This window comes from Strongylocentrotus purpuratus, unplaced genomic scaffold (assembly GCF_000002235.5).
Source record: "Strongylocentrotus purpuratus isolate Spur 01 unplaced genomic scaffold, Spur_5.0 spur5_scaffold_15, whole genome shotgun sequence".
NCBI lineage: Eukaryota > Metazoa > Echinodermata > Echinoidea > Camarodonta > Strongylocentrotidae > Strongylocentrotus > Strongylocentrotus purpuratus.
In genome coordinates this window covers 5,361,882-5,383,026 of record NW_022145600.1, presented here as the reverse complement: position 1 = coordinate 5,383,026, position 21,145 = coordinate 5,361,882, and the positions used below count along the sequence as shown (strand labels likewise).

Sequence of the window (21,145 nt, the reverse complement as noted above, 5' to 3'; positions counted from 1 at the left end):
TCAAATTAAATTATTGCATGGAGCCATATATACTAATGAGCATCTTCATAGATTTGGTTTTGTTGGTGATAATTTATGTTCGTTTTGTAAGCAGGAAATAGAAACATACAAACATTTATTTTTATCTTGCGGGAGCGTTCAAAGGATATGGCAGGCTTTAGTACAACTTTTTGAGATAGATGAAATTAAAGATTTAGAATGGCGAGATATATTTGTTGGGTTGGCAGGAAGTTCATATAGAATAAAAATGTGTAATACTATCATTTTCATGGTGAAGTATGTTACATTTATGTCAAGATCGGGGGGGGGGGCAAGTACCAACTTTATGAAAGGATGAAAACAAGCATTTTTAAGCATAGGGATGAGGAAAAGAAAATACTCGATGAATGAAATGCACATTTTAAAAGCCATTAATTGGCGAGAGGGAGTAGCAGGGGGTCGAAGCATCTTCTCTTCCCTTCCCTTTCCTTTGCCCCTCTTGTTTCTGCGCCCCTATTGTGTATATTGTTTGCTAATGGCTCGGTGGAGATTCTATGAAGCTCTAACTTTACAAGCAATGAACCTGAGACACAATATATTACCGGTCGCAGATTCATCCTACTGTGATATCATTGAATCATGGCTACCAATCTTGAAACGTCATAAATCGATCAGTTTGTAACAACTGATTTAGATTTAATTGAAAATTCGAATGACATTAAGAATCTATCATCTTCAAAAAGTCAACGAGTTTTAAAAAGTTCATGATATTCAATGTGGCAAAAAGAATAGAGATAATATAAATGCTGACTTGATCAACTGCATTTCACAGTTGTTGTATCGGCTACTGATTACGTACATTTTCTGCGATTCCCATTAACGTCCGAATGACATAAACTACGCTATCTATCACTAATAGACGCCTTCAATATTTTGGACAACTCCAAGATAACACCATCAGCCATCAAGCTAATAAGAAGTTTTAAACCGCAAAAATCGTCTAATAACAGATGGATATATTGAATTAATAACGTCAAAATCCCACAAGTCTTATTTTAATTCGCCAACGATGGAAGCAAGCACAAAATCTCCTGTAGAAGCGCCAACTATAGCTTTCCTCCATCGAGTTATCGTTGCATCAGTCCTAGCGGTATTAACAATTGTCGGCCTCTTTGGCAATGCTCTTGTTATCTTCTCCGTCATCACTACGAAAAAGCTTCGTACCGTCACCAACATGTTGGTTGTCAATCTCGCTTTCGCTGACATTTTGACATGTTTTAGCTTAGCATTCCAGATCGCCGGCCTCCTAAGTCAAACGGGAAGGTACCCGATTCCCGAGTTCATCTGTGCAATTGTGGCTGGAGTAACGGCGACCAGCGTATGCTGTAGTGTATCTAATTTAGTCGCTATCGGTTTCGTCCGCTGGTACGTCATCACCAGATCTATTCGTGGTCATCAAGGTCTCAATACCCCGAGGAATATTGCGAAAGTCGTGCTCATTATCTGGATGGAGTCAATTGCACTCATGATCATACCTCCTGCTCTAGGAGTAGGAACTTTCGGTTATTACAGATACTACGGCTTATGCAGTTTGTCCGAAACAAACCCACTGGCCTTCGTTAATTTCATCTTTCAGGGCGCTGTCATCATTACTGCCCTGATACTCACCTTGGTGTTTTACGGACTGATCTTGCGACACGTTTTGCAACATAATAAGCAGTTCCGAGACAAGTTTGCAGATGATAAAGCTACCGGTTCAAGCTCAGCAGAGGCACAAAAGAAAAATGCTTCTTCATCTACATCTCAAGATTCTAGTCAACCCATGATCAAAGCCATCAACCAAAAGGAGATCGAGATAACAAAGAATGTATTCATTGTTGTCTGCATCTTCATGATTTGCTTTGTAGCACAAGGCGTAAACTCCATAGACACCGGGGCAGGCCTGTCCACCCTCTATGGCGTCATGATCATGATGGCGAACAGCGTGGTTAATCCGATCATCTATGGTCTGAAGCATCCTAACTTTCAAGAGGCTTTCAAGAGTATCCTATGCCGTCGTCACAGACCGCTCGAGCGTGTCTCAAACTGATCACAAAGAATTGCGATTAAAAGTAATACAGAGAGTGTTTGTCAAGGTCTGTTCTTATTTCGTACGTCATTTAGTAGTAAAATAGGCCTAAATCATTAATCGATTGCTGTGAGGCCCTTTCCATTCGTGATATACTCACAATTAACAAAAAATCTTTTAAGAAATACCACTATTTTAGATCTAATAAGAAAAAGGCAAAAATGGCTAGTATTTATAATAAATAATAATAATAATAATAATAGGGTAAAGATAAAGAGGATTGAATAAAGGAATTAATAAAGAATTTATGATTAATAGATTCATGATTTCATAGATAACTCAATAAATAAGTTCCCTAAAATAAATAAACAAACAAAATGGTAACTTTGTTGTCAAAGAATATCTTTAAATATTCTATAATTCATACATTCTGTGTATGTGTGCCGAAGGAAAATGTTCATCTCATACAATAGGTTTGTAAAGCCCTCGGTGCGCACGTTTTCATGTTAAGTGAGTCAATACAATGACTTTGATATTTTTTTACTACAGAACTGAACATTCAGTTGAAAGAGAAGGTATGTTAGAAAGGGAAAAATGACTTTACAAATATAATATACTACTTCCTGAATCAGGCATAATTTCCCAATCCACGAAGATCTTCTTTTATTGAATACACGATGGTTTGATTCGGAGACATAAATATTTTGATCTGAATCGCGATTGAATAAGAAAAAAAGGCACAGCACATGATGTTGAATTTCAATGGTTTCTGTTGGGGCATGGCGCGCGTCTAGACATTGTGGGGGCACTAATACTGTATGTATGTAGGGTATGTGTGTGTGTGTGTGTGTGTGTGTGTGTCGGGGGGAACGACACTACTCGGTGGATGAAATGAAAAATTTAAAAGCCATTAATTGGCGAGAGGGAGTAGGAGGGGGTCGTAACTTTCTTTTTTCCCCTTCCGTTTCCTTCGCATCTCTTCTTACTGCGCCACTATGTAGGCTATGTGTATGTTTGCTAATGGCTCGGTTCAAGTTCAATGAAGCTCCGAAATTTAAATCTGATGAACCCGACACACAATATATTTCCGGTCGCAGATTCATCCTTCTGTGATATCATTGAATCATGGCTGTCAATCTTGAAAAGTCATAAAACCGAGCAGTTGGTAACAACTGATTTAGATTTAATTGAAAAGTAGAATGGCATTCAGAATCTATCATCTTCAAAAAGTCAATAGCTTTTCGCACATGATTACCAATGTGGCAAAAAGGATAGAGATAATATAAATGCTGATTTGATCAACTGCAATTCCCAGTTGTAGTATCGGCTACTGATCACGTACATTTTCTGCGATTCCCACCAATGTCCGAGTGGCATCTATCACTAGAAAACGCCTTCGATATTGTGTTCACTTACAAACTAACACCATCAGCCATCAAGCTAATACAAAGTGTTAAAGCGCAAAGTCATCTAAAAAACAGATAGACACATTGATTTGATGACGTAAAAGTATATTTCAATTCGCCAATGATGGAAGCGAGCCCACAATCTCCTGTAGAAGCGCCAACTATAGCTTTCCATCATCGAGTTATCGTTGCATCAGTCCTAGCAGGATTTGCGATTATTGGTCTCTTTGGCAATACTCTTGTTATCGTCTCCGTCATCACCACGAAGAAGCTTCGCACGGTCACCAACATCTTGGTGATCAATCTCGCTTTCGCTGACAATTTGACGTGTTTCGTCTTACCGTTCCAGATCGCCGGTATCCTAAGTCAAACGGGAAGGTACCCGATTCCCGAGATCGTCTGTGCTATTGTGGCTGGGGTTGGGTTCACCAGCGTATGCTGTAGCGCATTTACTTTAGTCGCTATCGGTTTCGTCCGCTGGTACGTCATCACCAGATCTATTCGTGGTCATCAAGGTCTCAATACTCCGAGGAATATTGCGATAGTCGTGCTGATCATCTGGATGGTGTCAATTGCACTCATGATCATACCTCCTGTTCTTGGAGTCGGGACTCTCGGTTATTTCAGATACTACGGCATATGCAGTTTGTCCGAAACAAATCCACTGGTCTTTGTTAATTTCATCTTTCAGGGCGCTGTCATCATTTCTGCCCTGATACTCACCTTGGTGTTTTACGGACTGATATTGCGCCACGTTTTGCAACATAATAAGCAGTTCCGAGACAAGTTTGCAGATGATAAAGCTTCCGATTCACGCTCAGCAGAGACACAACTGAATAAGGCTTCCTCATCTACATCTCAAGATTCTCGTCCACCCATGATCAAAGCCATCAACCAAAAGGAGATCGAGATCACAAAGAATGTTTTCACGGTTGTCTGTCTCTTCATGGTTTGCTTTGTAGGGTCAAGCGTGAACTTCTTCATTCCCGGTGTAAGCCGATTCACCCTCTATGGCTACATGATATTGATGGCGAACAGCGTGGTCAATCCGATCATTTATGGTATGAAGCATCCTAACTTTCAAGAGGCTTTCAAGAGAATCCTATGCCGTCGTCGCAGACCGCTCGAGCGTGTCTCGATCTGATTACAAAGAATTCCGTTTAAAGGTAATACAGAGTGTTTTTTCAAGGTTTGTTCTTAGTTGGTACGTCGTTTAGTATTAAAACAGGCCCAAATCATTTATCGATTGCTGTGAGGCTTTTTCCATTCGTGATATACTCACAATAAACAAATATCTTCAAAGAATTACCACTATTTTAGATCAAAATTGTACGGGAAGGAGTTGTAACTCCATAGGTATTTAGGGAATATTAGGAAGATATTTTCCTCTTTTTTTGCAATTCCTTCAACTTGTACCAACATAGTGTTTTAGTTTTTTATGTAACAAATCATGAGGTTAATAGATTTGATTAATAATTGATTAACTAATTTGTTATTTATTCACTCTTTCATATATATTTATATATCTTCTATGTATTTCTACTTATTTACTTAAAACGTATTTTAAGAAAACAACCAACATTAGTAGAGGAATGATTCATACTATGGGTCTGTAAGACATAAAAATGTACAGCACTGAATTATTAAAATTATGGAACTAATCTGCTAGTAACAGACAGTTTGTATATTTTCAATAAACTAATACTTTCGAAAATTTACAATACAATAGTGAGTACTTACAGACCGAAATTCTAAAGTGAATCTTAAACAAAATACAAGGCCAGAAGTACAGATATCAATATATTCATCAACTTATGGGAAAAGATATTAAAACAGCGTTGGATAATGCAAAATTGAATTCTGGTTTCTTAAACATATACTTATCCAAGGAAAGCGCATCTTGAATGTTTTCATTAAACAGATTCCAGTCGTTAACTTAGGCACTTTGTAAAAATAATTGTGGTGTTTAGTTTTGAGGGAATTATATTCAGACAACTAGCATTACCTTTTGGGTCCACATCTATCAAAATCCCCATCTGTAACATGAGTGGGTAGAGGCAAGTAAGACGTACACTGTTTTAAAAAAGAAGTGATCATTATGCAGGGTAACCAACGTATTTTTTTCGGTTACTTGGAAGGTTTAAAACAAAAAATATAAATCAAGGATATATGTGCCCTTTGACAATACGCGGTGCCCTTTTCCCTGTTCAATATTAGCTCACGATCTGTGTATACATTTAAGGAAATTCGGATGAGTTTACTTTCCATTATAATGGATTCGTTGATTGTGGCTTTATTGGGAGATATTTGGAGATATTATTAAAAGGTAACATGCACATTGTCGCGAATGACACAGATAATTACGGCACGATGGATCAAGACATTCAAATACATCGTTATTGATCAAGGAAAATATGATGGGGGCGAGGAGACTTCCTTGTGGGTTGAAATAAAAAGGAATGTCATGTAAGAACGAACAGTGTTTTTCAGTGCAGTACGTTATGGTGGATAGTGGATCTAATTAGGATTTTTCAGTGGATGACATTCATTATTTACGTCCTCAAAAAATAATAGTAAAAGAATAATTGTCATTCGCATCGTAGCTTCTTACCTGATCTGTATCATCACAGCGAATCGGATGGGAGAAGGAAGTCGATGCACTTGGCGTATTTTAATTATTCCTCATAGTTCTTTCAGTTTTGTGACAACAATATACGCAAGATGATATTATTTTTATTTTTCAGTTCATTAATAATGGTAGGTCACTGTTCCTAGTCACAATATTAACATACATACAATTTCGTTAACTATGTTAGAAATTGTTTAAAATTAATAAAGAATTTATGAATAATTGAAATAATGAATGAATCAAGAACAAGTTTAATAAACAAACAAATAAATATAATTTATCAAAACAGCATCAGTTAACCAAATAAATCTAAAATATTAAAAACAAGGTGAATAATGGCATGAACATAATTTGCTGTTATATTGCAAAGAAACTTTAATTTTAATGGGTTCAAAATAAAGTGCTTCGAATATGGACTTTAGAAAATAGTTTATAAGCGAATATTTATTTTCCTACAGATTTGTATAAGGACGGAGCGATTTTTGTAATCGTTTAAAGAGATAATTTATTTCAAGAGTATTTGGTCGTTCAGTGTAGTCTTTTTAAAAGTTTGATTGTTCTTTCTTTAACAAAGAAGGGACAAATTAAATAGATATTAAAATCATCACTAATTGATCGTATGTCACAAAATGAACAAGGTCTCATGATTCTTTCACGTTGTTTATACAAAACTGAGACTACTGGTAGTCGATGAGTTCCATAACAATATTTAACAAAACGCAATTTGATCTTGTTTTATCTAAACCGGTAAGATATCTTTCTTGGCAGAATTTTTAAAAAGATATTTTAAAATATTTATTGTGAGTATTATATCTACCAGAGAAATATGGCAAACTCATACAATAGCGTTTTTAAGCCCTTTGTGCGCACGTTTTCATATTCACTGTTTCAAGAATATATTTCTTAATAAATTTTACTATAGGACTCAACATTCAGTTGAAAAAGATGTTTCAAAATAGAAAACGATTTTACTAACATGATACATTCCTACATGAATCAGGCAAGAGTTCGCTATCCAAGCAGATCTTATTTTATTGAATACACGATGGTTTGATTCGAAGACATAAATATATTTTATCAGAATAGCGATTGAATGAAAAGGCACAACTTTACATAAAGGTGAATTTCAATGGTTTCTGTAGGGGCATAGCGCGGGTCTAGACATTGTGGGGGCACTGATACTGTATGTATGTGGAGCGTGTGTGTGTGTGTGCGCGCGCGTGTTAGCGTGTGGGCGTGTATGTGTGTGCGTGCATGCTCTCGCGACGGGTGTAAATCGGGGACAATCGTGCGTAACACACCTTCCAATCGGGGATATTTGGTAAATCGGGGATATCCCCGATTTCCAAATCGTTTGAAATGCTTTTAGAAACGCTTAAAAATAATTAAATAATACTGCCATCTCTTGTTCTGGTCTTTTGGAAAAAGTCCCCCATTTCTATTTCTGATACGCATTGCCTTAACACTTTTGTGTAAGGGTACCTTTGCTAAAAAAATTACGCACATATTTGATATCCCCGATTACGTGGTAAAGTTCTCGCACATGTTTGATATCCCCGATTACGTGGTAAAGTTCTCGCACATGTTTGATATCCCCGATAACGTGGTAAAGTTCTCGCACATGTTTGATATCCCCGATTACGTGGTAAAGTTCTCGCACATGTTTGATATCCCCGATTACGTGGTAAAGTTCTCGCACATATGTTTGATATCCCCGATTACACGGTAAAGTCCTCGCACATCTTTGATATCCCTGATTACGTGGTAAAGTTCTCGCACATGTTTGATATCCCCGATTACTTGGTAAAGTTCTCACACATGTTTAATATCCCCGATTACACGGTAAAGTTCTCACACATGTTTAATATCCCAGATTACACGGTAAAGTTCTCGCACATAAGATATCCCCGTTTCCACCGTAAAATCTTCACACAATATTTTGATATCCCCAATTTTACGGGGAAATACTCTGCAACTTAAGGTTCATTGAACAAAACCAGGGCGGCTCTACATGGGAGGGGCAGGGCGCGACCGCCCCTTATATGTGCTCAAAAATATAAAATAAAAAACTACAGAAGAGAAAAGAAGAAAAAGATGAGGGAGAAGGAAGAAGAGTATGAGAAAAGAGAGGACTGGGTCATACAACCACTGGCGTACTGGTGGGGGGGGGGGGCGCCAGCCCCCCAAAATAAAATTGAACCATGACTTATTCTCACAAGTAATGTATAAATGTTCGTGATATCACATGATTTTCAACAAAATGCTAATTTCTCCATTATTTCTTGCAAACTGACCTATTCCCAAATAGCATATGTTTTTTTATAGTCACTAAGTGCCTTATAGTGGCCACGAACAGTAACACTAATTCCTTTCCAGAAGCTACTGTGCAAAGCACTGCCGGGAGATAACATGCTACCCACCACTCGGGCTGAGAATGGACAGATTTGCGAACGAGCGTTCCATACTTACATCATGTAACACTGCACATATACCGTTAAGGGGCCCATTGGGGGAAATTGAATTCAGACAAGATTAAGAGTAGAGAACGGTACAACGAATCGTCTTCTTTCTCTAATAATTAAATGAAACGGCAAAGCTTCCGCGCTTAGCGGGAGGGGCAACTAATTTCAGACTAGGATTAAGAGTCGAGAACGGTACAACGAATCGTCTTAATCTTTCTCTAATAATTAATGAAACGCGAAAATGATTTCAGACATAGGATTAAGAGTAATAATTAAATGAAACGAAAAAGCTTCCGCGCTTCGCCTGGGAGGGGGGGGGAACTGAATTCAGACAAAGACACAATAAAACGATTTGTCTTCTTTCTCTAATAATTTAATGAAACTTGAAAGCTTCCGCGCGTTTCGCGCGGGAAGGGCGAAAATGAATTCAGATAAGGACTAATAGTAATAATTTATTGAAACGTCAAAGCTTCCGCGCTTTGCGCGAAGGGGGGGGGACGGAATTCAGACAAGGATTAAGAGTCGAGAACGGTTCAACAGTAGGCTAAAATGAATCGTCTTCTTTCTCTATGAATTTAATGAAACGCGAAACTGATTTCAGACATAGGATTAAGAGTAATAATTAAATGAAACGAAATAGCTTCCGCGCTTCGCGTGGGGGGGGGGGGGGAACTGAATTCAGACAAAGACACAATAAAACGATTCGTCTTCTTTCCCTAATAATTTAATGAAACTTGAAAGCTTCCGCGTGTTTCGCGCGGGATGGGCGAAAATGAATTCAGACAAGAACTAATAGTAATAATTTATTGAAACGTCAAAGCTTCCACATTTCGCGCGGGCGTGGGAGGGGGACTGAATTCAGACAAGGATTAAGAGTCGATACCGGTATAATGAATCGTAATATTTCTATAATAATTAAATGAAACGTCATAGCTTCCGCGCTTCGCGCGGGAGGGGCGAAACAAGAATTAAGAATCGAGAACGGTACAACGGATCGTCTTCTTTCTTTAATAGTTTAATGAAGTGTCAAGGCTTCCGCGCCTTGCGCGGGAGGGGGGCAAACTTAATTTAGACAAGAACACGATACAACGAATCGTCTTCTTTCTCTAATAATTTAATGACACATGAAAGCTTCAGCGCTTCACGCGGGATGAGCGAAAAATGAGCGAAAAACAAGGATTAAGAGTAATAATGTATTGAAACGTCAAAGCTTCCGCGCTTAGCGCGGGAAGGGGGAACTGAATTCAGACAAGGATTAAGAGTCGGGACCGGTACAATGAATCGTCTTCTTTCTCTAATAATTAAATGAAACGTCTTAGCTTCCGCACTTTGCGCGGGAGGGGCGAAACAAGCTTTAAGAGTCAAGAACAGTACAACGGATCGTCTTCTTTTTCTAATAATTTAATGAAGTGTCAAAGCTTCCGCGCTTCGCCGGGAGGGAGAAAAAATGAAAAATAACTTAGTTCCTGGCTCCGGGTTTATAGGGTTAAATTTGTAGACATTTGGACATTGGCATTTTTATATTTGTCGGTAATAATATTGGTGGCTCGTTTTGTCGGTAATCGGCGGCCTCTAAACCCTCCCCCCCCCCCACCTCCCCCACTGAAAAAGATCTAGCGACGCCCCTGATGACGACACAGTTTATACACTCGAGATAATTTTTGCAAGTACTACTGGTGAAGTACCGGACCACCGTCTTTGTGCATTGTGCGGCATCAAAGCATAATTTATTCAACGTTTCATGACGTGACAGATCACTTTTCTCTAACTTCCAATCAGAAGGCCTCTTTTTTTTCCATGAAGGGCCGGTGGACATTAATGCGCCAAATGTGGTTCTCCGAATTGCAAAAGACCCCTACTCTTTGAAGGGGTAGGAGAAAGCAATCTTACGTCATATTACTCCAGGAAGTGCCTGAAAATGCGTCTAATTTGGTTCTACACTGTCGCTCATAAAGTTGGAATATTTTTTTCTTATTCCAATTTATGGAATTATTTTAAAAATAATTTAAAAATAATAGATCTAGATAATAGTATACATTCTCAGATTTTATTGAAAAATAATTTGCCAATGCGTTTTTTGCGTGACTGCTAAAGCATGTGTATGCTACTATGCTTATCAACTAGGGGACCTATGCCCTTAAGTCATAAATGACAGTAATGAGGATTAATGCCACACAAAAGGGCACTAATAAAGCACATCGACACGGTTTTGATCCTGGGGCCTCACAGTTACGAGGCTATTGCTTTGTCACTGAACCATGACTGTACGCAGCGGGGGCTAGGGTAGGGGGCAGTTTCCATAAATTAAAAAAAACAACAGAAAATGCAATGCATTTTCAATAATTTATTGCATTTAACCCCGGTGCCTAACATAAAAAAAAATTCTGTGTGCCCATGCCTTGAGCCATAAGGGGTCGGGTTTGGCGGTTTCAGCGGCACACCCCCGTCGGAACCAAATCTGAGTTCCCCTCCCCCCCCCCCCCTCCCCGGATGTCATAATAAGGATATATTGACTGCTTTGAGAGGCATAGTGGTTTCTATAGGGTCAAGGGAAACTCACAACCTGCTATGACCCCAAGGCGCTTGCGCCGCGGGGTCATAGCAGGTTGTGAGTTTCCCGAGACCCTATAGAAACAACTATGCCTCGAATATTAAAAGCAGTCAATATATATTTTATATACCGAAAAAAAGGAAAATGTTGACTCACCCATTTAGGTTTCCATCTCTTTGAAGTCATGAATATTAACACCAACAATAACTTGTGTACAGTTTGAAATCCAACCCCAGTATTTTGCGATCGAGACTAGTACACAAAATGGCGATCGGTCGTCTGCGCTGCGTGGATTGGTAGATTCGTCGCCTGAATGCAGCGACCAAAATCGAATTGCACTCAAACACCGTTAACGGTATTGCGCATCGGTCATCGCACAAAAGAAACTTATACGGTAACACGTAAACCGAAATGGGGATCGCAGCAAAATGACGTCACGTTTCACAGCCATGGAAAAAGTGCTATGAAAAATGGATATAAACCGGTAGAGCCGGGAAAAATGACTATGAATTTCAATTAGCGGGCATGGTTAAGAACATGACTGCATTTTCAACCAATCAGAAGACAGGATTAGTAAAGAATCTTAAAATGAGGTATATAAAGTATTTTATATCACTTTGGTAGATACAAATAGGTTTCATTGAATTTGATATTTCAATAGCTTTTACTATTTAAAATTTAATTTGAACCACCAATACAACAGATTATGGAGATTCAACCAAGGACATTCTCAGATGAATGGTCTCTACATTTAATTGTAGTTTACTTCATTGTAAGTTTACATGTTTTCCTAACGTGTAGCATGCATGGTTCTACCCAAGGTCCTGCTATTCTACCAGAATTGACATGATTGAAACACTATGTTTATCAACTCAGCCAAATTTCTATCGCTATTAATAAACATTTAAATCATAACATGGTGTAGGGTGGCCTATACGGTTAAGGTACGGCGCGGCGGGGCTCTAATTTGCAGAGAACAACAAACACATCTTCACTCCATGCTTGCATGTGGGGATCTGCCTGGGATTATGCATGCTTGCAACCTCATGGGTTTATTTGCATATATCTACTTAGATTTACATGTACATTGTATGGCAACTGTAACTAATAAATATTCAAATAACAGAGCATACATGAATATCCATAGATTTCCGTGCATATCAATGAGCTGCTATGAATATTCAATACATTCATACTGTAAAGAACAATAAACCAAAGGATGAACATGAAAGGATAAACGTGGAAGGAGTAATAAAAGAGACTAAAATTGGGGAGAGTGAATATAGCACAAGAGCATGTAGAGGGAATGGTGACGGTGATTAAATGTGATGGAAAGAGCAAAATGGAGTTTGATGATAGAAGAATGCAAATAGACATATTGGAAGATAGGATGCTTTCATACATGCTACAGTACAATGTCCTGTTCAAAATATAGCTCTACAATGGGAAACCAAAATTAATTCGAAACTACAATAAGGTGTATTCTTTACAATTTTGATGACAAGTATACAGGATCGAGGCAAACATGCCTTGCATTTTCCTCTTAACTCATGGGGATACTGGATAGTATACGGTGGACCGCTCTGGTTGGCATGGGTCATGCGCGGATCCAGGGGGCTGAGGGAGCTTCCCCCCCCCCCCCGCCAAAAGAGAGAGAGAGGGAGAGAGAGAGTGAAGGAAAAGAAGGGAAAGGGAAAGACGACAGAAAGGGAAGGAAAGAAGAGGAAGAAGAAGAAAAGAAAAGAGGGGGAAGATCAGTTGCGATTTTTTTCCCCCGCCAACAAGGTGCGCTGGTGCGGATCGGGGGGGGGGGGCGAGTGGTCATTACCCCTCCCCCCCCCTCGCCACTAACAAAAAAGAGAGAAAAGGAAGGGAAAGGAAAGGGAAGTGAAGAAAAGAAAAAAAGAGAGAGAAAAAAGTGATAGAAAACAGAGGAAGAAGACAGGCCCGGAAGAAGAAAGGGAATAGGGAGAAAGTTGAGTTGCGATATATATATTTTTTTTAAGGAAATGTTGTTGCATATTTCTTATACCGTAATATAGAATTTACACATTGAATGTATCAAACATTTAGATGATCATGAATGATTCTGTTAACTATTAATGACGGTTATGACCTGTTCATGACACTGTTAATAAATATCATGAATGAATCAAAATAACGTTTAGATACTGTTAATAAAAGGGCTCCCTATTTTCAACAGAGAGGGGAAATTCAAATTCTAGCATCTCTTCAAAATATCCATGTTACCAATAAACTTTAGCATGGATATTAGTTTTTTGCAGGCAGAAAGAAACGCAAAAATTATCATGCATTGGTATGTTAGTGTATCATTAGAATTATTCATATTTAGGTGGTCTGTCAACGACAGATCACCTATTGTTTTCGTCAGAATTTTCTTTCTTCTTTATTATTTATTTATTTATTATTCTTTATTTTTATTTATTGTTCCCACTTTTTTGTTCCGACGATAACTCAAGATCAATTATGTCAATTTCGTTCAATTTTGGCACAGTCATAGGTCATTGTTATAAGAAGTGACAGAAACATTTTCAAGGTCATCAAGTCTTCATGACGTCATCCAGGCGCCATTTTGTGTTTTTTGGGGTACTTTTTACTCATGATCATATCTTCATAACGGAAAGGCATTTCTCATTTATATTTATCATGATTAGGGTCAATATCCGTCCGGTCAGTTTAAGGTCAGAAAACGCGCGCGCATGCGTACGTCCGCGCGTTAGCGCGCACGCAAAAAATAAAAATGCTTCAAATCGTCTCAAATTAATTTTGCATACGTTTCAGGCCATTTTAAGCATTTTGCAAAAAAACGCGCACACGCGCATGGGTGCGCGTTTTCGCGTGTCCTGGCATTTAGCAACATAAAATCGCCAATTTTTCTCCGTCATCATATTTGAATCATTTTGCCAAGCATTTTGATACATTGTTCACCCGTTTCTGCCCATTAATAACGGAATGAGCGTCCGTTTAAGATAATGTCCGTGCGTGCGAGCTATTGTAATACATAGCATATATGGGCAAAAACATGCCATTTTAAAAAATCGAAATAGCTCTTCAGATAGTCCGTCGACCCCCAATTTTTATATCATGGTTGGAGAAAACATGAGTTGGAGATATGATTTCATACCACCCTGACTCGTTCAAAGTGAAACAAAGTCATCATATTGGCATCTAAACTCAAACAAATGTATTTTGTTGATGACGTCATTTTTGTCTTTGTTTATTTGAGATTATCTCACTTATCTGTGATCGATTTTCTTCCAGATTTTGATATGTTGTAGCTGAGATAATTCTCTATCAAAATTATGCCATTTATTTTCATTTAGATGACTTCATTATAGTGAAATATTCGATTAATGGCGACAATGCATAATTTGTCATATTTGCGTGTTATGTCTATAGGTCACTTTTTTCAAAATATGAATCTGCATGACAATATGTTTTGACCAGTATCTCGGTTGTTATTCTACAGTTTCCTTCCAAATTTTAGTATGTTGTAGCTGAGACTATATGTTATCTAATTCACCCCTCATTTTTTCGATAAGATGTCAGGATCATGCTCATGATCATCAATATCATTAACATTATCATTATCATCGTCATCATCGTCATCACCATTACTATCAAGATCATCATTTTTTTCACTTCTTCACTTTCTTTCTTTTTCCCTCTCTTGCTCCCTGTTCTTGTCTATTCAAGTTTATGTTGTTTCCCCCTTTTTCTTGTAATGATTTATTTGTAATATGATATACCTGAATGATTTGTAATGTTTTTTGTATTAATGATCTACATGTATTTCTATTCATAATTTATCACTTTCATTGTACTGAATTTAATAATGTTCATAATTATGTTGAAAATGTATGTATTATTATCAATCCAACCCTTGGTTGCTATGAATGAATAAAATAAATTGAATTAAAAAAAAAAAAAAAATTAAATCATCATCATCATCATTGTTTACATGTCTATATAACTTCTACCTTTTCTCAATGTAGTAAATAGTATTATCTACCATCAGACATGAAGACAGACCACCTTATTCGTCCTCGTGACGAATTAAATTTCTAGTGTTTTATTACATCTCGTTAAATATTATGCATTCAAGCTTTTGGAACTGTTTTTGTATTTGTATGAAAGAAAGCGTTTGGAACTTATAATGCACATGATGTAATTTTGGTAACCCGACACATGCTCCGCCGACAATTGCTCCGCATGAAGCGACATTTGCTCCGGTGACATTTGCTCCGACGACATTTGCTCCGCCCAAAAAGTGCCCCGTAAAATACAAATGCTACTACGACAATTATTGCTCCCCCAAAAGTACCCCGTTGAAGACAAATGCTCCGCCGACGTATCAGGAGTGCCCCGTAAAAGACAAATGCTACGACAATAAAATTGCTCTCTGATCCAAATGTGCCTCGTGGAAGACATGAATACTCCTCTGGCAATTAGTACAATAAATTGCTCTGCCGTCATTTGTTTTGCCTAAAAAGTGCCTTACAGAAGACAAACGGTCAGCCGTTTATTGCTCTACTCCATAATGTTTATTAAAAAAAAATCAAGTTATAGCTCCTTATGCAAGTTCTTCACCGAAAGATAATTACTCCGCTAAAAGTCTGTTTCATGTATTGCACATTAGCTGATTCAAAGCTCAAAACTCTCTCTCTCTCTTCTCTCTCTCTCTTGCTCCTCCTTTTCCCTTTTACACCCTTTTCTTGTCTTCCTAGCTCTTTTCTTTCCTCTCATGCTATTAGTCTTCTTTCATTTTCCTCACTTTTTCTCTTCTCCTCCACTCGAGTTCTATTTCTCTCATGAAATTGTAACATAATGTAGTACATGTAGTACATTCTTGTTTAGATTGGATTTTTCAATAATATCCAGTCCGTTCTCTAAAGATTTATTTTCTTCATTTAAGTGTTTGTAGCTTTACTATGTATATATATATATATATAATTATATATATATATATTAGTGAGTAAAGCACCCCGTCTCATTCGAGTACTTTGTTTTCAATGACTTTAAGGGATGAAGAACTAACATCAAACTGCAACAAAATGATTTGTGAAAATGGGAATAAGCAGTAAGGTTAAGAACTAAACCATGAAGATAATAAAATAACAGTGTTATTCATTTTCTTTATTCTTACCTTTTCAAATAATAATTACAAAAAATGACATCATATATTCAACCAAAAAATCCATGATGCAAATATATTATATCATAAGTTACCATCCTTTTCTGAAAGAACTGTTTTCACAGTTATCTTCATTATGTTTCAACCTAATTCTTTTACAAACTGTATAGGCGTAATTTCCATGATGCTAATATCATTTTCTACAGATATAACTAACCACCTTCTCTTGACTTGTAAGAAGGTTTCGCTTTTTTGGAAGATTGTATCCAAATTAATTGATACTTTGTTTAATTTAAGATTTTTTTTGAACGAAAAATTCTTTTAAAGGTAAAGACCAGTATTGGCAACGCCCCAATTTCAAAAAATGAAATGGAAGCTCTCATTACCAATCATGTGAAAGAATATGTTTTGACTAATACATGATGATAAAAAATTTGCCGGGAAACCGCCTACTATTTCATATATTTGGTAAATTTATTTCTCTCATGGTCTGGTGAGAGAGATAGGGTAGTCCCATATATACATCTTTCTCTGTATAGTGCTTGTAACTTTACGAAGAATGAGCCAAATTTCTTATCATTTTGATGATTCCAGAACCTTGCAGATGCTAGATGCTAGATGATCGACCTTTTCTGATCGATTCCACAACGTTTCTTTCACAATGCAATCGCATGACCATTACTGGTCTTTACCTTTAATAGGTTATGAAATAGAGAAAACAGAAAGGAATCTTATCAATCTTATTTTAAACTTTGCTCAGTTTATTATCCATAGAAACTATATTAGAGAATGTTTTGGAAGTGAAAAGCACAGGATACATGCTGTATATTTGATAAAAGAAGCCCCGCCGTTCCGCAGGCCATGACATGTAGGCCTCTAGATAAGCATATTTCTTGCCTGACTGTAAATTTAGGAATTTGTCATTTTCCAAAAAACGCATAAAAAAGTACAATTTACTAAAAAGTGAGGAAAAATCTCGGAAAATTATGTCAATTCAGCAACATTTGTAAATCAACGGTATCGAATTACAGAAATAAATCACTTTCGAATCATATTGGGGGGGGGTAACTGCCCCCATCAGTACGCCAGTGCCCCCCCCCCCCCCCCCCCTCCCCGATCTACTACTTGTTGGCGGGAAAAATCGCAACTGATCTCCCCTACCTTTCTTCTTTCTCTTTTTTTTTCCCCTTTCTCACCTCTTTCCCTTTCCCTTCCCTTCCTTCTCTCTCTTTTAGGTTTTCGGGGGGGGGGGGGGAGGGGGAGGCGAGGGCCTTTCGGCTCCCCCCGATTCACACATTGTTGGCTGTATTAATCGCAGCTGATCTCCCCTTCTTTTTACCCTTTTCTTTTCTTCTTCCTCTTTTTTCCTTCCCTTTATCTCCTCTTTTACTTTTTTCTTTCCCTTTCCTTCCTTCTCTCTTATTTGTTTTGATGGGGGGGGGGGGTAACAGCATGGGAGGCAAGGCCTTTTCGGCCCCCTCCCGATCTCCTTCTTCCCCCCTTTCTTTTTTCTTCCTCTTCTTTTTTCCCCTTTCTCTCCTCTTTCCCTTTCCCTTCTTTTCCTGCTCTCTCTCTCTTTTTTTTGCAGGTGGGGGGGGGGCAAGGCCCGCTCGGCCCCCTCCCCTGGATCCGCGACTGCTTGCGCTGCATGCAGAAACGAGTAGTAGTATATGGGACCAAACTCAATTAATTCTGGCATGAATGTTCAGCCCGAACACTTCAGCTATTTCTTGTCATTACTAATATAAATTATAAAGGCCTTTGACGAGCAACACCTTTCAGGGAACCTTTTAAAAAGTTATAACATTCTTCGTAACTGAGAAGGGAAAAAATACGAAAACACACACAAAAAATACTTTTCCCAGGACTTAAGGTTGTCTTTAACCAGTTTGTGGATATGCATAATCATGCAAGTACAAAGTAGGCCTATTTATGCGTCATTCAGAATAGTCTCAAAAACTAGGCAACACACAAAAAGAACATACATCCGAGATATTGATCAAAGAATCTTTTAAAAACCAAACTCGAAAACAATAGGATTGAGCACCATACAATTATTAACATATCAAAGAATCTATGCTGATATTGCAAAATATGTATAAAAAGGATTGGAAACCATTCTCTTACTCCTGCTAACCGAACAATAGTTAAAACACTCTCAAATGGTGATGCAACAGGCAGCATTATAACATAAAAACAATCCTACTTATCAATTGTTGGATGTTAAATATCCTTAATAACAATACAAATCTAGAAAGCAATTACAGCTTAAACAGGAAACGTATGATACATGTGTCAAACTGCTCTGAAATAGAAAGATTGAAAAATAAGCTTTACAAATAAATAGGCACCGTTGAACGGGGTGGATGAGAAAACAAATTGGAAAGATGTTTTGGGTAATTTGTTTACAAAGTAAGAATGCATACCCATTTCATTTTTCTTGATTATTCCCCACATATTTCCAGCTTCCTGGCTTTGACTATCATGCTGTGAATCATCAATCAAGTAATATCTCCTCCCGGAGGGAATATGTACATTACTTTAATGTTCTGAAACATGTCTAAATTTTCTTTCTCTTGACCTTCTAGATAATGATCTGATTTACATGAAGGCCTCACAAATATGGTGTTTCATAACGTTCCTAAGGAAGAAAATGATTGCATTTTGAAAGTGTTATAATTTGTTTCCCTTTAAAGAATCTTATTTCTGTTATTTTTGTTTAAAAAAACCGAGGTGAATTGGATCAGGCAAGCATGCAATTATGAATTATACAAAAGAGCTTACATGCAAAAGGCCCTAAATCCATTAAAAAAAAAAATCATTTTGAATTTTTTTACACTGCTAAATAGACTTGCACCATGTGTATCAAACTGACTATTCAATCCAAAAAAAGTTTCAGGAAGTTTGGACAAAATATATATGAAATTAATGTTCTTTCAAAAGGCCCTAATTCTCCAAGTTGTGTTTAGTATTGGATAGAGTTCACAGCTGTTTGGGTGTTTGGGGGTGGTGGTGGGGGGAGGGCTCGGGGCAAGGTGGGCAGGGATAAAATTAACCAAAGAAGGGGGTAGATGGTGGATTACCCTAAAGGGGGCAAGGAGCTCAAAAATCCACAGGAGGGGTACAGTGCACGGGGCAGGGTGTACTATCCCGCAAAGAGGGGCAGAAGGTGACAAGTGGATTTACTCCAAAATAGCTAAAGTGGATTTAGGTCCTTTTGCAACAAAACTCTTCATATTTTGGGGGTATAACATACCTACAGCAAGGGATTATACAGCATCACATGCACTACTATAGTACAAATATACTGATATTGCAAATGGCTATATGGAGGTATTAAACAACTGGTTAGCCAGATAACATTACTGAACGGCATCTCCAGAACAGACATTTTCAGGCATCTTAAGAAAGCTTTTGAAATATCCGGCAAACAATATGTCATATCTTCTCTTAAAAAATCAATTCAAAGAGAGCATAGGCATGTTCCGAGTAAGAATATCCAGTGAACTTTTTGGGCGGAGCAACTGTCGGCGGAGCAAATGTCGGCGGAGCATATGACGTCGGAGCAAATGTCGCGGAGCAAATGTCGCGGAGCAATTGTCGCGTTTTGCGGAGTAAATGTCGGCGGAGCAATCGTCAGCGGAGCATGTGTCATGGATTCGTAATTTCAGGTGCAATTTACTGTGTTGACCGCTTGTCGAATACTCGAATACTCGTTTATTTTTGCTTAACCTTTTATACAGTAATACAGATATGTCCAAGCCGACCAGTTTTGTTTTTAATCATGTCAACCACAACCTTTCTAAACATGATCAAAATAATATGGGACACGCACGGCCAGGCACTAGTGTAGGAAATCTTCAAATGTTAATCAGTTATAATTATGACAAAATAACTTATCGGTTGCCTTACGAAAACGTAGGCCTATATACATTTAGTCAGGCCTGAGTGGCAAAACAATTATTGTCTTAAAAGAAGAAAAAAACATATTTGATGACATTCCAAATTCCCCAATAACCAACACGATTTGAGAGTGAGTACTTGTTTTTGTTCTTCTTCAAAACTTACTCAATAAAATAGTATTAATAGCTGGCCCGGATACTTCAGCCTCTCACGAAACGAACGTAGGTGTCTCAGGCCAAGGCCTGAGGTGTCTTTCCATTTTCATGTTGTTGTTCTTTGCAGGCTATATTTTGTATGAGAGGGTGGATCGAGTATCCGCCTATACAACTTTAATAGTACAAAAACTACAAGCTGTCTTTATTGGCATGTTTGTTTCAAAGAACCTGCTACGTATAAATCTGTAAAAGTGATATAAGTAAAACAATCTTTTCACTCTGGTTCTGAAGGGTATAAAACACAACTTGTAATCACATTATAGTTATCATATTACAGGTCGATAAAGTCTACTTCTTGGAACTTAATACCGAGTCCGACATCTTTATTATCACGTACGACAATGACTGGTTTTCACGCATAAAATATTTAGGCTGATTCTATTGAAAATGGTTATTGATTGTATTAAAAATGGTTATTGGTTTACAGTATCTAGCCTTCTCAGATAAATAACTATTTGATATGATCGCCGAGGAATAATGAGCCCTATACGGCTCTTGCAAGAGCCGACGTATGCTGATAAGGATTCACAAAACTCAGTGTTTAGGGTGGGTTTCGAGGGAGTTAGCGTACATGACCATGATGACACCCACAGAAACCTTATTATTACCGAACAAAACATGAAGAAGGAGCCCCTCGACACCATAGGTGTAAATATACATTTTCTTTCGGAATTTAGAAACTTTAGCCATTATGGCTTGTAATGCTTTGTATGGACTTAAAAATCTCAGAATGTTCTTCCGGCGGGAGTGAAAGCCTGGTGAAAGCCCTCCCCTTCC

General features: G+C 37.8%; 2 protein-coding genes across 2 annotated transcripts; both read left to right on the top strand.

Moving 5' to 3' along the window:
* Positions 1 to 1,048: 1,048 nt before the first annotated feature.
* Positions 1,049 to 2,068, top strand: LOC584689 (opsin-1-like). Its single transcript, XM_784542.2, has one exon. The coding sequence runs from the start codon at positions 1,049 to 1,051 to the stop codon at positions 2,066 to 2,068; it is 1,020 nt and encodes a 339-aa protein (XP_789635.2).
* A 1,509-nt stretch (positions 2,069 to 3,577) lies between these two features.
* LOC584660 (mu-type opioid receptor-like) lies at positions 3,578 to 4,597 on the top strand. The gene has a single exon (XM_784515.1). It carries the CDS (start codon positions 3,578 to 3,580, stop codon positions 4,595 to 4,597), a length of 1,020 nt encoding a protein of 339 aa, XP_789608.1.
* The last annotated feature ends 16,548 nt before the right edge of the window (positions 4,598 to 21,145 follow it).